Source organism: Lissotriton helveticus, chromosome 8 (assembly GCF_964261635.1).
Source record: "Lissotriton helveticus chromosome 8, aLisHel1.1, whole genome shotgun sequence".
NCBI lineage: Eukaryota > Metazoa > Chordata > Amphibia > Caudata > Salamandridae > Lissotriton > Lissotriton helveticus.
In genome coordinates this window covers 864945718-864962381 of record NC_136069.1, presented here as the reverse complement: position 1 = coordinate 864962381, position 16664 = coordinate 864945718, and the positions used below count along the sequence as shown (strand labels likewise).

General features: G+C 44.7%; 1 protein-coding gene across 3 annotated transcripts in view; it reads left to right on the top strand.

Moving 5' to 3' along the window:
- The window catches only part of CTPS2 (CTP synthase 2), a 2098303-nt gene that overhangs the window by 960251 nt on the left and 1121388 nt on the right, over nucleotides 1-16664 (top strand). For all 3 annotated transcript variants that reach the window (XM_078657669.1, XM_078657667.1, XM_078657668.1), the window contains one exon: nucleotides 10891-11023. In XM_078657669.1, the coding sequence (XP_078513795.1) occupies nucleotides 10891-11023 (133 nt within the window). The remainder of the gene's footprint in view (nucleotides 1-10890; nucleotides 11024-16664) is intronic.

Here is a 16664-nt window from a genome sequence, read left to right as displayed (position 1 = left end):
CCATGCACCCTGCCTCCAGGATTGATGAGGCCTTCCATAGGAGTGGCTCACAGGTTTACATGTGTCCAGATATAGGTTTAGATATAGGTATACTATATCTAAGCAAGGGGTGATTACACCACCTTACCCCAGCTGAGTGATCAGCCAGTTGTGTCAATTTAAGAACCAGCCAGGGGTGGCAAAAGATATGCTGCAGCCCCTGGTAGGCCTTGGTGGCCCCTATGCCCTGGGCACCTATAGTGCATTATACAGGGGCTGACAAGGAGTCCATTTCCAATTGTGGTATGTACCTAGGGTACATGGAATCCATTTTACAGAGAGAGCAGATGGCCTGGGGCCCTGATTAGCAGGGAACCAGGTCAACTAAGTCAAAAAACCAGCTAAACACAGGCAAAAAATCTGGGGTAACCATAGTCAGGTAGCCACCTTCCTACATAACCCCCCCCCCCCAAACGAAAGGAGATAAGGCTATCCTTGGCCAGGTAAGCCTATATTGCCTGAGTGGCCATATAAGGAAGTACCTGCACTAGCATGGGTACCCCCTGTCTCATGGTCCACTAAGCAGTCCCTCACCCTTTGGGTATTAGAGGGTCTCCACCATAGGGAATCACTACCTTGGGTGTGTTTATGCAAAGTTAAAGGCTGGTTTGGATATGGAGTATTGAAGTGAGGCTCTACTAATTTAGGGCTTGGCTTCCTCCAATTATCTTCCACCATGTGTGCCTTTCTTTCTTTAACTGAGTTGCACTGTGCTCTCAGGGTCAACCTCTGGCTACCTAAAGCTGGAGGCTGGGTCCCTCTGTTTGGCTTGCTGGAGGGACAGTTCAGGTTTGGGCCCTTTGGGTCCCAGGTTTGGCTGTGCCCAACAGAATCCATCTGTGGGAGGTCCCTAACTGTTTTTAAGGGGGCTCCCTCAGGAGTTTTTAAAGTTTTCACCTCACTAGGGCTACTAGTTTTGGTGCCCCTAATCTGTTGATGGGGGTGCTTTATTTGACAGGGGGCCCTCTGGGTCTCACTGTCCTTCTTGTCCTCTGCAGCCCTGGGCTGGCTAAGGCAAGGTAGAGAGGGGCAGGTTACCTGCTCCAGACTGGGTCCCACCTGAGAAGGGTCCACTGACATCAGAGGTTCTGTCAGGCTAGGCCCAACCACCTCTGGGGCAGTTCCTTCATCAGGGGTAAGATCAGTTCCCTGAGGAGGCTGATCCTGTCCTAAAGTCTGGTGAGGGGGAGATTTCTCTTCCTCCTCCATGCTTTCAGTTTGTGTGGAGTTATCCATCATTTCAGGTTTCACAACACACATGTCAGTTTGAGTTTGGGCTGTGGCCATCACAGCCCCACCAACCTTTTCAGGAGGAGACTCAGTTTGTGTTTCTGCTGTTATCATAACAGCTTTGCTATTCTGTTCAGGAAGAGCTTTTGCTAAAGATGGGGCAGAGAGTTTCTCGGCCCTACCAACCTTTTCAGGAAGGACATCTTGAATTGGGGCTGTAGCCATTACAGCCCCACTAACCTTTCCATTGGAATTCACCATTCTAGAATGGGTTTCCTGTTCAACCTCAGCCCAGGCTGAGATCTCCAAATCATTACCAAGTAGGCAGTCTACAGGCAAGTTTGGTGACACTGCCACTCTCTTTGGGCCAATGACACCTCCCCAGCTGAGACTTACTACTGCCATGGGATGATTTGTTTGGATTCCATCAATGTTTGTAACCTGGTATGTGGCACCAGGTAAAAGTTGCTTAGAGGGGACTATGCCATCAGCCACCATGGTGATGCTAGCCCCTGTGTCTCTAAAAGCTTCAACTTTCAAACCATTGATGATGGGTTCTTGTCTATACTTGCTCAAAGTATTTGGGCAAGCAGAGAAGTTGGCAAACCCCATGCCAGTCTCATAAACAAGATCATTGGGTGATGGGGACCTGGATAGGCCAGGGTCCACCTGAGCTCCAACAGTAAACCCACCCAGATTCCTGGGTGTGCTTCCACTTCCTGGGGGATTACTGCTGACAGTAACAGGAGGTGTTGAAGCTGGCTTTGGAGGTATATTTTCTTTATTGTTATTCTTGGGACAACAGTTGTCTGTTTTGTAATGCCCAACCTGTTTACAGGCATAACAATAAGGCTTTTTCTCAGTTGAAGAAGTGTCTTGGGACCCACCCCCATTCTTGGAGTTTTGGGGCCCTGGGGAAGTCTTTTCTTTATTTTTATCCCCACCCTTATCTTGAGGCTTGGTAGACTCCTTCTTCTGGTTACTGTCCTGATTCTTAGGCCTAATCCTGGTTCTGACCCACTTGTCTGCCTTCTTTCCCAATTCTTGGGGAGAGGTCAGATCAGAGTCCACCAGGTGCTGGTGTAAGAGCTGGTTCTGACAATTACTTAGGATCTGCTCCCTCATAATCAAATTATACAATCCTGTAAAGTCATGTACTTTGCTGCCATGTAGCCAACCCTCCAGAGCCTTAGTAGCACAATCTACAAAATCAGTCCAGTCCTGTGTCTGTGTCTTCTGGGTGTCTCTGAACTTCAACCTGTACTGTTCAGTGGTTAAGCCAAACCCATCTATCAGAACACTCTTCAGGACTTTGTAATTGTTTGCATCCTCATGTCTGACAGTGAGGAGCTTATCTCTCCCTTTCTCTGAAAAGGAGTACCATAAGATTGCTGCCCACTGTTCCTCAGGAACCTGCTGTACCATGCAGGCTCTCTCAAGAGCAGTTATCCACTTGTGGATGTCATCCCCTTCCTTGTAGGGGGGCACAATCTTTGTCAGGTTTCTACTATCATAGGACCTGGGTTTCTCTTTAGGAATATTGCTGCCACCAGTGGCATCTAAGCCACACAATTTTTGCTCTCTTGCCAAGGTAAGTCTAGCTTGAGCCAAGGTAAGTTTAGCTTGAGCCAGGGCTACCTCCTCCCTCTCTATCTGGAGTCTGACAGCCCTCATTCTGGCCCTATGCTCAGTCTTTTGAGAGGCAGTCATACCTCTCTCAGATTCTCTGGAGGCACTAGAAATATGAGAGTCCCCTGAGGGAGATCTCACTCTTCTGTTGCCTGGGAGAATAAGACTGTGGGATCTGGGGAGGTGCTGGCCCTCTCCATTTCCCAGTAGGTTTAAATTGGCCTGGCTAAGCCTGGCAAATCCAACCTGGCTACCCTCCTGACCCTGGTCTTCTGTGTCCTCAATCTCTGAGTCCTCATCCACCTCTTCTCCTTCTTCCTCCTGAGGGGTACCAGTTACAGCTGGGTTCTCTCCATCTCCTGACCTTAGGGGAATTCCCTTCGCCCTTTCTAAGTCATCCTGTTCTAGAATGGCTATCAGGATTGGACAGGTGGGGCTTCTGCCCCTTTTTAACCCTCTTGATTTGCACAAGGCAACCAAGTCCTTTCGGGTTAGCTTGTCATAGCTGGAAGTTGCCTGGGTAAGGTCAACTGTCACAGGAGTAGACCCTGAGGCTTTTCCTGTGTCAGACATGACTCTAGTGTGGTGTAAGTGATGCACCTACCTACACTAAGTGTTTTCCTACTGTACCTTACTAGTGAGTTGTAGTCAGGGTGTGCTACTCCCTTCAACCTACAACTACTAAGTTCAGTAGAACTTAATATGCTAAGCTTTTGATTTATATGTACCTAGAGGTACTTGATGTGATCTTTCAATTTGATACAAAGATTGCAATGGTAAAACAACAGCAAGCTCAAATCCGCACCGCTGCTCACCAATGTGAGAAGTTGGCCTGATAGGTGATGTTTCCAATTCTGGAACCACCTATTATCAGACCAAACAATCCCTTATGGTGTCTGGTTGTAAGTCAACCTTATTAGACAAGCTATCCTAGGGGTAGCATGGACTAAGCAGCCTAAAGGCTTAACTTAAGAGGTCGTGTTAAGCGAGCTGTTTTACCACATACAATCCTGTAATATCAAATGAAAGGACGCCACACAAGTATATATTATAAAAATATATGTATTTATTACTAAAAACAATCCCCAGTATTCTTTATGAATAAAGGGGCACAAGCGACAAATCAAAAGCACTGTTAAAACATACAAGTTGCACAATTATGGATGAGGGCGGGTGGCCACTCAAACCATATACTAAACAAGTGGTATAAGAGATACCAATCGAGCAGTGGTTAGGCCTAGGGCCTAGGGAATCGCTGGGAGCAGTCAGGACAAGCAATGCTGAAGTCGGGAATGGCCCTCGGGATTCGGGAGATGTGCGGAAAGCGCACGCATGCACCAATGTTAACCAATGGTGCGTAAAAATGACAAAGTTAGAGTTTTAGGACACTTCCGCTGAACCTAGAGGAACAAAACTTAACACACAGACCCTAGAGATGTGCACCAGTGTGGGAACACCGGCGGAGCAAAGTTACCTCACCCACAGGAAGTGGGTGCACAGGGTCGAAGTGGCGTCGGGTTTTGACACGCAGGCTCTTGGTGCTTGAAGCTGAAAGGGCTGCAGGCAGGTTGAAGGTGAAGTGTCCGGTGGAGTCCAAGGGTGGACTCAAGTCGAAAAGTACCTGAAAGCAGAGGGGACAGAGTCTGGGTCACTCAGCAGTGACCAGGGTGGAACCAGGATGGAACCAGGCAATGTCGGGCGCAATCAGGTGGTCGTCGAGGAGCTTCTCTCCGCTGTCACGTGGGCTCTAGGGCATCTGCGACGTCCAGGAGCAGGTCACGATCTGTCCCACGCAGGCTCTCACCGTCGGTGCAGTCGGCTTCAAGTTTGGAGCAAACAACACTTGGCAAGAGCAATCCACGCGGGATCGGAAGATTGCTTCTCACTCGGACCAGGAAGGTCAGAGTCGGGGCTCCTTTTCAGGGGAGCTGGTGTGGATCTAGAGCAACCAGATTCACGAGTCTTCTTTGTAGTTTCGTAGGCACAGGGACCACTAGCCAGCTGGCAAGTGACCGGGCCAACGCGTTGAGCCAAATAGAGCAGAAGGGCCCCACGCAGCACTCGTCGAGTGTGGAGGGCTGAACTTCGGCTCAGGAGTAGCTCAGGGTGGGGGCTTCTCAAACCCCGGTGCACAGCTTCGAGGGTCACTCGTGGGCTGCACGGTCAGCGTCTCGTGGTCAATTCAAGATGGCGTGCCCCACGCTTCCGGTCGCCTCCACGGGTCTCAGCTTTGCAGGGACTGTGGATCGGGCTGTTGGAAGGCAGGCAGGCTTGATCTCGTTGATCTCAGTCGCTCGAGCTCCGGCGGGAACTGCAACTAAGTAGACGTCGAGGGCTGGATGGTGCCTGCTGCTGCAGGGTGGTCACTCCTTGACCACAAGGGAGATTCTTCGGGCTTCCACGATGAGATGGAGGGCGAAGGGTCCAGAATTTCGTTTCAAATGTTTCTTCCAGGAAATCTGATGTGCATTGGCACTGCTCCCACTCTTATTCCAATCTGGGGGGCGTGATTACCTGCTAGGTCCCCCCCTATGGGTGGGACCCAGGAAGGGGGTGGATACACCCCTTTCCTTTGATCCAGGCCGCCCTGGCACGAGGGCTGGAGTGCCCCAGAACCGGTTTGGCCGGATTATGCAAGGGGCAGCCTTGTGCGCCCCCGGCAGTGTCTGGTTTCTTTCAGACCTCCCTGCTACAATCCACTATCTCCTGTCTGGAGGGTGGTGACACCCTCCTGTGACAGGAAACCCTTTGTCCAGGACCCCTTTGGCTGAGTTTCGGTCAGCTGCAGGGGTCCAGACATTTGTCTGTGGCAGAGGCATCCATTTTGTGGATCTAAGGTCTTTGGAGAATTTAACCGCATTACAGTAAAGGAACATGTCTTACCCCTCTAGAGGGGTGGAATGCTATCCCCGTCGCCAGAACTGGCGAGGGGATGGTATTCCAAATCGTATGACACCTTACACGACATGTTTTGATAAAGCCAAACCAAAGTTGCTATTTAACCGCGAGGATTATAAGGCACTTAAGAGTATATGGTATGGCATTATCCTGAAACAGCTTAGGGAGTTGTTCCCGACAGCTGCAGACAGGCTCAGCTCATGCTAGAGCTCCATCTCACATAAAACCATGCACCCTGCCTCCAGGATTGATGAGGCCTTCCATAGGAGTGGCTCACAGGTTTACATGTGTCCAGATATAGGTTTAGATATAGGTATACTATATCTAAGCAAGGGGTGATTACACCACCTTACCCCAGCTGAGTGATCAGCCAGTTGTGTCAATTTAAGAACCAGCCAGGGGTGGCAAAAGATATGCTGCAGCCCCTGGTAGGCCTTGGTGGCCCCTATGCCCTGGGCACCTATAGTGCATTATACAGGGGCTGACAAGGAGTCCATTTCCAATTGTGGTATGTACCTAGGGTACATGGAATCCATTTTACAGAGAGAGCAGATGGCCTGGGGCCCTGATTAGCAGGGAACCAGGTCAACTAAGTCAAAAAACCAGCTAAACACAGGCAAAAAATCTGGGGTAACCATAGTCAGGTAGCCACCTTCCTACACATTCTGAGGATTCAGTTTCTTCAGTTACTCTTGTCTCTAGTAACTTGTGAATATTCTTTTTGAGAGGTTCTAACATGAGTTTAGGAACCTTTCTAAACTTGTGAATGCACAGAATAGCGTTACTCTTTAAAATTATTTTATGTTCAAAATCTTTTAAGAGACTCAGAGTGTTACTGAATACTGCAGGGAATTCTTCATAAATATCCTCATGTCCAACCTCCTTACTCACCGGCATCATTCGCTTTGGTTCATTGGGGTTTAATGTACTCCGCATGTCACCACACTTGGCAACGTAAAACTTCCCTGCAGTCTCTTTACCACGAAATTCAGTTGTCATGACACTACACCCCAAAACATACATTTTTGCTTCACCTTTCGGTACCGGACAAATATTAGGTGGAAGTAATGAGAGTTGATAATTTCCATGTTCCTTTTCCTAGTTGTTATCTCACACCATTGTATAAGCTAAGCTAAGAGGAATCTGCTAAATTATAATACTCTTACCATCCAGTGTGATACAACATTCCATGTAATTATGGGACCGGCATCAACATCATTCTCGCTTCATTTTACATTAAAAACATTTTGCTCAAACTTTCAGAATAAGCTTCAGCACTATGGAACTTGTTGCCTTTGCAAGCACAGGCAGAGTGCCCCTCCTTACCACATTTTCTGCAGGTTGAATTTCTGGACTAGCAGTGTTGAATATTTTAAGAGTGACCTGGATTACCATATTGATAACATTTCAATTTGAATTCTTAGAGTCTATGTCTACCTAGACGATTTCCCTTCTACGTTCAGTTTAAGTATACAACTCCTTTCACTCAAACTCTCTGCGTTATACAAAACATCATCAACAGGATTGTCAATTGACCTATTATTACACATCTCTTGTAACCAACTGTTAGTATTTTCCTTACTTTAATCTAAAGCGATGGCATCTCTGAGATCAGGATTATTTGTTAATAGTCTTTCCTGAGCTCACCTCCTATTGGCACATTGCAAACATTGGTCCCTGATCAGTGAATCTGTTATAAGACCAAAGTCACATGTACATGCTAATGTTTGTACAAACTCTATGTAGTTCCCCACATTTTCAGTTTTTTCTTGAGCTCTGGCAAATAATTTGTCGCTCCAAAACAACATTTAACATGGTATCAAAGTGTTTCTCCAACATCATCACTAACATATCAAAGATTTCCCTTGCTTCTCCTTCACCATCTCCTTTCAATATGGTCTCCAAACTATCATATATATTCCTGCCTTCAACTCCTATGTTGTGTAAGAGATCTCCCAGTTTCTTGGCAGCAGAATATTTTTCATCTCTAATTGAGAATAGGTATGAATCAAAATGTTTTTCCAACGCTTCCAAGGTAGCACTGCCTCTTCCCTTTCAGAAAGAGAAGCTGGAGGTTGAAACATATTATCTAATACTAGCGCTGCTGCCATGTGTAGCTATGTCCTTTATGTAACTCAAAACCAATAGGAACTTTCCATTGCCCATCAAAAAGGAAAAGAATACTATGCAAGGTGTAGGTGTTTTCAAATCTGTCTACAGTATTCACATTGGTAAGGCAAAATTGTGTCATACAGGGATTGAACAGATTATAACATGTAGGTAACTTGCAAATAGTTCACACCATTGTTGTGATGATAGATATAACTGCTTTTATTTGAAAGTTGGTCTTAAGCCTCCCACCACTTTCTATCCCTCTAACTCAAGGATGCCACCGGTGTTATTGACCTTTGAAAAACTCATTCTTCAGGGCCTTGAGGGCTTGAAATCAGCAAGGATCTTCGTTCCATACAATATCTCCTTAGCTGAAAGACAAGTCATTCACTCTCTCAAAAAGTGACATATCTATAATTTTAAAACTGGCAGACTAAGGAGGGGTATTGTAATCCAAGACAAGGCTGATTATGACGTGGAACTCAAGAAACAGATTAGAGACACTAAACACTACAAAAGAGTGTGTATCCTTGGTGAGGGGTCCCTGGGGTGGCAAAACCAGTGCTGGCGCCTCCTTGCTACCCATGCCCTGGGGTACCAGGTATACCATTTATTAGGAACTTACAGGGGGCACTGAAGTTGTGCCAATTGTTGTACAGTTTGGGGAAGAGAGATCTGTCACTGGGGACCTGGTTAGCAGGGACCTTGTGCACTTACAGTTGGAAATTACATCAAGCAAAAAGTGGGGGCCAACCATGTAAAAAGAGGCTCTTTCCTACAAAGGGTGTCTGCATTGCATGCAGGGTTGTTTTTGTACAGGAAGGGGCACCTTCCTGAACAAAAAACAATCCTGGGAGGCTTCCCCTCTTTCTATATGTTCTGCAGAATGCAACACACATAGAAAGAGGAAAGAACAAGGAGAAATAGTGATATTTCTCCTCATTGCACATCCCCTGGGGAGGTGTTTTGGCGCAGCCCCAGGTTTACAACATCTTGTAAATCTGGGGATGCATCATGTGCCGTGGAAACACCCACCGAAATGCCTATGGCTAGCTTCCCTAATGCAGAGTGTGGCAATGCAGCAATTTTAGCTGATTTGCCTTACTTTATATTCATGAGGCCATTCAGAGTCATACAAAGTGGATTGAGTTACTTCAAAAATATGACTTAGTGGTTTGAGCCACCGTTGGTCACAAAAAGTGATGCAATGTCGGCACAAGGGTCTCGTAAATATAGGCCCAAGTTTTAGAACTGTTCTGCTTGAACCGGCTTGGCAGGTCTTTGCAACAAAAGTCCATTCCTTTTACTTTCTCTGGAATAATGATGCAAGCAAGACAGTTGGCTTGGCTTCAAAACAAATTGTACAGCGAGGGCACTTTCTTTGAACCCTGTCACCCAACAGAGCCTAGCTGTCTCTTTGTGAGCAACGTACTTAAGTCTAATTAGGCACATGTATGAGACTTGTGACACGGGCCTAATTGATAAAGAAAGCATACTGGGACTGCATTACATAATTTATGTAATAGGAATTTGATAAATTATATCTCAGGCTTCATTTTTTCCGTTTTTACAATTTTTTTACAGATAAATACAGACACAAAACAATGTGTTTCCTGTCTGTATTTATTTTTAAAAGCAGAAACATTCTGAAAATATTGCTTGTTGTGAGAGACTCTCTGTGCTGTTTTTCATGAATTCCAGGCAACAGCTGAGCAGTTAGACAGCAAGGAGAGTTAAAAAACGGAATTTCCTTAAATACAGGCATATGTTATCAAATATTTGTAGTATAACGCTAATATGTACCTGTGAGTGTATTGCTTTGTTATACATGGCTGCTTAAATTGCTAAATCGTGACAGGCATCTATGTATGAGTGCACGTTCAAACTTTAAATAAACGTGGAACTATAACATTTTATTGCTCCATTTATTATCAAAACACAAAATAAATATGGATAAATACCAAGAAGATGGGCAAAAAAGAAATATGGATAAATACAGATGGAAATGTTAAAAAAATAAATACCAATGTTGTGGAAGGTTCTGCTTTTTCATTTGAATCCCAGCTGATCTCCGTCAGTTGAAGTTATCATTTTGCCACAATGCCTGGCTCCCATGTGCATCACCTCTTTCTCATCTCCACAACCGGCCAGAATGATAAAATAGGGAGCATGTTATCAAATGGATACAGCTCCCAAGATTTTGAACACTACACGAAACAGTGCTTGTCAGTTTATACCATACCAAGCATCTTCTGCTTCAGGTCAAGTTTCTATATATAGTTGCATCATCTTGGTTTTTGGGTGCGTAGAATTCTGGAAACGTTTTGTTACCTCAAAGCATGTTCCCAGGAAAGGAGGTGAATCCTTTTGCTGAAAAAGTAGGAGTGGGTAGATTATTTGGATTTCCGTCATTCGAACCATTTTGCAGACAGAATAATTATTTTCTTCTAGCATCCCTAAACTTCAGCCAACACTACCCCAAAAACTCTAAAAAGAAAAACTCATCACCCCCAAACATGACCCATTCCTTAAACCAAAAAACCCTCACTATGACTAATCTCCACTCAGGGGTAGAAATGTGGCTGTTTCCTTAAATTAGCTTTCCTTTAAAATGTTTCCTTTAATTTTCGATTTATTTCTATTTCATAAAAATTGGTTTTCCACAATTTGGTTTCCTCCAATGTGGTTTCCACAGTTTCCGTTTTTCTATTAATGCATATTGATTATAAGCCTACGGCTCAGATTACATAATTTTCAGATGTTGAAATGCCACTTTCCCACAAAAAGATTCACAATTATTGATTTATTTGAGAGTTTTAAATAGCGCTAACATGCCCCGCGAATATCAGTGGTTTTACGTCTTCTTTCAGAAGCAGAGCTTATTTGTCAGAGTGATTATATGAATATAAACAGTTTTTTCCCACACTTTGTGATAATAAATTGCTGTCTTAACTTGATATTCTGCTCTTTTTTCCCCATCAGATATGAACGGATGATGCAGAACTGCTCCATTGCTCTAGTTGGAAAATATACAAAGCTAAGTGACTGCTATGCATCGGTATTTAAAGCACTGGAACACTCCGCAATGTCAATTAATCACAAGCTGAATTTAATGGTGAGGAGAAGTTTCACCTATATTTATGCATGTGGTTGTTGTACGTGCCTTAATACACTTTGGAACAGTTAACTTTGAAGTATGTGAGTGCAGAAATGAAAAATGTAAAAGTAACCTCTGCAGATAACTATAACATTAAGTGGTTTGCTAAAAAAAACCAAATAGGAATGAAGAAGACAAAAACAATTAGAGAACAAATGAAGGACCAGCGAATTAGATAGACCCTGGAAAAACGTAATTAAAAGTTTTCTTTCTGGCGAACGCTCTCCAGATTTCAAGTCTCAAGGAAGGAAGCTCTTGAGTATGCAGGAATTAATTTGTTTCTGCCTCCACTGATTATTTGCCGGCGAGCAAGTCCCTAAACAAAAACAGTTGTTCTGTTGGGTATATAACAATTTCTTTGTCTTGATGCACTTAAAACAAATTATGGATCAACATTGAATGTACAGTACACAAAGACACACAACTCCAATTTTGGTTGCAAATGTATCTCTTATTATAGATACCTCTGTGTGTATTAATCAGTAAATCAAATGGCTGTCCATGACAAAAATGACATAAAAATATACATAAGAGGTGCAATGCTTGGTGACTGGTAGTGAGTGGTGATAACCGTGCTGTACAAAAATAAGAAAGGTGACATATATTCAATACTAATACAAAGAACATAAACTCTTGTGTGTCCACTTCGGAGTTAAATAGTCACAACAGACTCAAAGTTTTTTTATTTTTGTTGCGAGTCCATTTGGACGAATTGACATAAACAACGTTGACGTTTCGACCCTATAAGGAAGTGCAGATTTATTTGCATCTAGGGCGTGTCTTCATTAGGGCAGGGGATGTGTAGGGCAGCCTGTGAAAGTAAAGGGGTAGGTATTAAAACCCTGTGTAATTCAGGGGTTGGCGATTGGAGAAGTGCTATTGTCAGGGACGTGCTCACCTGAAAAACTGTGGAGAGCTAGAGTAATTTCTTCGGTAGCTCTCCTGGCCTGGGTGTCAGCCGACACCCTTGTGCGATTTTTCTTTGATAATCTTAAGCAGGAAATGCGCACCTTCTTCACCAGCCAGTGGGGAAGGTAGGGGTAAGTGCCGCCGGTAGCGATCACCTGGGGGGGGGGTAAAGGATATCACTGTAAGGCGCATGCTCAGTCTCTATGTAAGTGATACTAGTAGTCGCCTATGTTTAGTGTTTAAGGTGCCTGTGATGGGAAAGTCATGCAGCGCTTATTTGTACTATAAGGCATGGATTCCAGTCTAACTAGTAAAACCCACGTTAGGCTCAACATTCAATTTGTCAGTCTAAAAAGAGAAGGTCATATGCAGCCGTCCGTGATGCTAGCGTGCTCGTGACATAGGGAATGGATTCCAGTTTTCCTCGTTAGAACCTTCGTTGGGCAGATCAATCAATTAATCAGTGTCATTTACAGCCGCCTGTGATGTATACGAGCTCGTGATGGCGGAACGAGTGATTTATGTACTATGTACAGTGAGATCCACTAATCAGGAGGGCGTCTCGCCGGGGGGTTGATCTCACCGCGAGATGGTAAAAACCGCTGGTGGTCACAAGTGGCATGCTAACGTAAAAAGAGTCTGTAAGACTCATAAAACACTTTTAGAAGCGGGGGGTGTTTGCGAGCGCACTTGGGGAAAATAATCCATATAGGCATGTTTAAAGGCTAAACCGATTACACTTGGGGACGGGCGAAGTTAAATCGTCGAAGCATGCCGGCGAGCTGTTTAAAACGATTCCTCATTCAAATAACAAATAGAGTCATGATTCCCTCATAAATATGCTAATAATATAAACAAGCTGTTAGCTATGATGTAGGCCATTGGAGGATAAGGAGTTAGTTCTGGGGGGCCTTTCTAGCGGGCGAACTTACTTGACAATGTTGCTAGCAGGACGTCCGTGTATGTCTCTGTTCGGCGATGAGTGGCAGGGGAGTTGCCCACACCGTCTCTATTTAACATGCCTGCGGCCGTTGCCTACGTGTCCTAGTACATGTATTCCTATTCGGTCCTGGTCAAATGTAAAGCCTGGAAAAGGGGCTCAACGTTGAAAGACACTTGTGTGTGCTATCTCAAAGCAGATTTGGTTTTTAATAATTACTAGGACTGTAAATTCTGGCAAGGATCTGAGTAAACTACGTGTAGTGTGGAAAATGCGAGGTAGACACTCCAACAACCCTTATTAAACACAATGAAAGCATGTGCTTATTCCCAAGGTCATTTCAATCACTTAAACAAACGTTTTTACACACACTGAAAGCATTTAGCCTGTGCTTATTCCGAGGGTCATTGCACACATATTTTGTGAAGCGACAGCATTCATTATGTTCAAACATGCTAAAACCATTGAAAGTATTTAAAACGCACATCACATTGCAGGATACAGTGTTTAAGTACATTTCACCATTTCAAAAGCCCAGGATTCTATAGACATATGATGATGTACAGCGCAGGGTAAATGGCCATCCATTAGGGGTGCGCCTAGAACCTTGCACCTAAGTCTGCTCTGATGCTGTAGAATTCTGTTCTTTATTTTTTGGGTAGTTTGACCAATGTAGATCATCTGGCATGGACATCTAATGGCATAGATTACATTATGACTATTGCAGTTCGTGAAGTCCGTAAGGGCCTGAGTTTTCATCATGTGTGTCAAAGAATTCCCAGTCTTTGTGTACTTGGACACTTTGCAGCTCCCACATCTCTGATGGCCAGTTATTGAAGGTAGGCCGAGCTGGGTTCTAATGTCTGGGGCTTTTGGAGTCTCCAGGAAGGAGGAAACCACGTAGTCTTTAATATTATTTGCACATTTGAAAAAACTCATGGGCATTTCTGGCATTCCGATGTCTGGTCCTATAAGATTCCAGTATTTTTTGACCGCTGTGTTTATTTCGTGACTTCTCGTGTTAAATGTAGTGACACAGATTAATTCGTCAATTTTTTCATCGCTTTCTTGTTCTTCCAACAGTGTCTCTCGTGGTCTGTACCAGGCTCTTTTTCTCGCTCTGTTCAGTAGATCCTTTGGGTAACCTCTATCACGTAATTTGGATATGAGTAGGTCCGTTTCCTTGAAGTAATCTTATTTGGATATGAGTAGGTCCGTTTCCTTGAAGTAATCTTTACGTCTGGAGCAGTTCCTGAGGAGGCGCAAGAATTGCCCATAGGGCAGGTTATCCGTAAGGTTTCTTGGGTGGTGTGAATTGTACTGTAGAAGCGTGTTTCAGTCTGTAGTTTTTTTATATAGATTCATCACAATACTTTCGTCTTCTACTTCTAGGGTCAGGTCCAAGAATGGTATGGAGTCTGTGCTGTGTGCCATGGTAAATTGGATGTCATGGGAATGGTCGTTCAGCCATGCGAGGAAGGTCTTCAAATTTTCTGCATCTCCAGTCCAAATCATCACGATACCATCTATATATCGGTTCCAAGTTGTTATGTTTTTTCAGTATGGGTTCTGGTTGGAGTATATCTACTGATCCTCGAAGTTATCCATGTACAAATTCGCCAGGCTTGGGGCAAACCCAGTTCCCATCGTTACTCCTCTGCATTGATAGAAGAATGAGTTCTGGAAAACTAAGTAGGTTTTAGACATTGCAATATGCAACAGTTTCACCAAAAAATCAGTCGGGATCCAATGCGGAGATGGACAGGTGTCAAGAGTTTTCCTGATCACTTCAATTGCTTCATCCTGTGGTATGCTCGTGTATAAGGAGCACACATCGAGAGTGACAAAGAACTGTGTAGATTTGTTAAATGGTTGGTTTTCAAGGATTTGGATCATGTGCATAGTATCCCGAAGGAATGATCTGGTCTCCAGCACAAAGGGTTATAAGAAACTTTTAAGATATTGATTCACCGGTTCCAAAATGGATCCACATCCAGATACAATTGGTCTTCCAGGCTGCTTTTGCATGCTTTTATGGATTTTGGGGATGGTATAGATAGTAGAGATCCTGGGGTCCGTTCTGTTCAGGAACTTAAATTCTGATTCTGAAAGGAAACCTTCATCTAATCCATGTTTAGTGACCTCTTTTATCAGTTTTGCAATCTCATTGGAGGGATCTCTTGGTGTGCGGGTATAACTGTTCTCACAGTTCAGTTGGTGGTAAATCTCCGTTATATAGTCTTCTGTGTTCTGAACGACAACCGCTCCTCCTTTGTCTGCTGTCTTTATCACAATTGATTTATTTTATTTTAATGTTCGGAGTGCCAGTCTCTCATCTTTAGAGATGTTATGTTTGATGTACTTTGTGCTCCCCAGTATGTTCATGACTTTAGTCATTACCACTTTTTCATAGGCTAAGATTTTGTCATTCATTAAGTGGTTGGCCGGAATGAAGGTGGACGCAGGACGAAAATTTGTGGCTGCTGGTTTCCTACTATACTCATCCTTATTTACAAAGAAGTACTTCAGGCGAATTTTCCTGAAGAACTGTTGAAGCTCCAACTTGATGTTAAAGGAGTTTGGTGGGGAGGTAAGTATGAATGATAATCCTTTGGCTAGTATGTCATTCTCTGCTTTAGTTAAGGTATAGTTGGAGATGTTCACGGTGGGGTCTTTCGTATTCGTGGTGGTCCTCTGATTAACTGGCTCTATGTTGGTTTGGCCTGTATTTTCAATGTTGGTGGTGTCACGTAATGGAGCTACCATTGGTACATTTGGCGTCTGGTGCTGATTTCGCCATGGTCCTGCTGTGGTTGTAGTTGGAACCGAACCCTGGCATTGTTCCGTCGGTTGCCTCTCCCTTGGTTCCATCTGGTCGGGCGTCTCCAATTGGGATCTCTGTTGTTCCATGTGGGATCCCCTAAAAAAGAAGAAGTTGAGAGACCAAATGAGTCTTGGTATTGTGCACCTGCTTGGTATGATGGAATCTGCAGGAAAGAGGGACCATGTGATTGGTACGAGGTCCCTTGTTGGTATCCCTGCTGGTCTGTGCTAGTGCTTGATCTCTCTGAATCACTGTCTGGTCCACTTCCAAAGGAAGAGTTTGAGAAGGTTGCAAATCTTCTGGAGTTTTGTCGGTTTCTATCACTAAGTCGGGCCTTTCAGCGACAAGAGGCGCCAGGGGCCAATGGGGAGAGGGTGGGATGGGGGGCAGCGGCCCGCGGCTGCCTCCCGTGACGGCTCGTAGGCGTCCAAAAATAACAAACCATTGAGTCATGGGGACTAGGAGTCAGACGGAGACCCTTCCACTGCAGTGCGCATAGGAGTAGAGCTGCAACCTGCCACTCACGAGTGGCAACAACATAGGCCGAGGAGCGGCAGCGCAAAGTCAAGGCAAAGGGCGGCCCGTAGGAGCCCAAACACAACAACCAACCAAGGGGAGCAAACTGACTCCCTACCCACCCACACCCCCCAACACACCCCACCCTACACTTCAAAACAGGAAGCATCTGTCGCCCCAAAGTCAATCCCACAACAAGAAACAGCCCCTAGTAGGGGAAGGGTGCTAATCTAAAACGGTTAGCAAGGGGTAGGAACAGTGGTCAAGAAACCATTAGGGAGGACCCCCCTACATGGATGGATGATTACCAACAGTGACAAGTGAAGAGTCATCACATTTCAAAGATAGGATAGAAGAAGAGAAACCCCGAGCCCCCAGCCACCGGGCTGAAAGAGTTTCAGCGGGTCCGG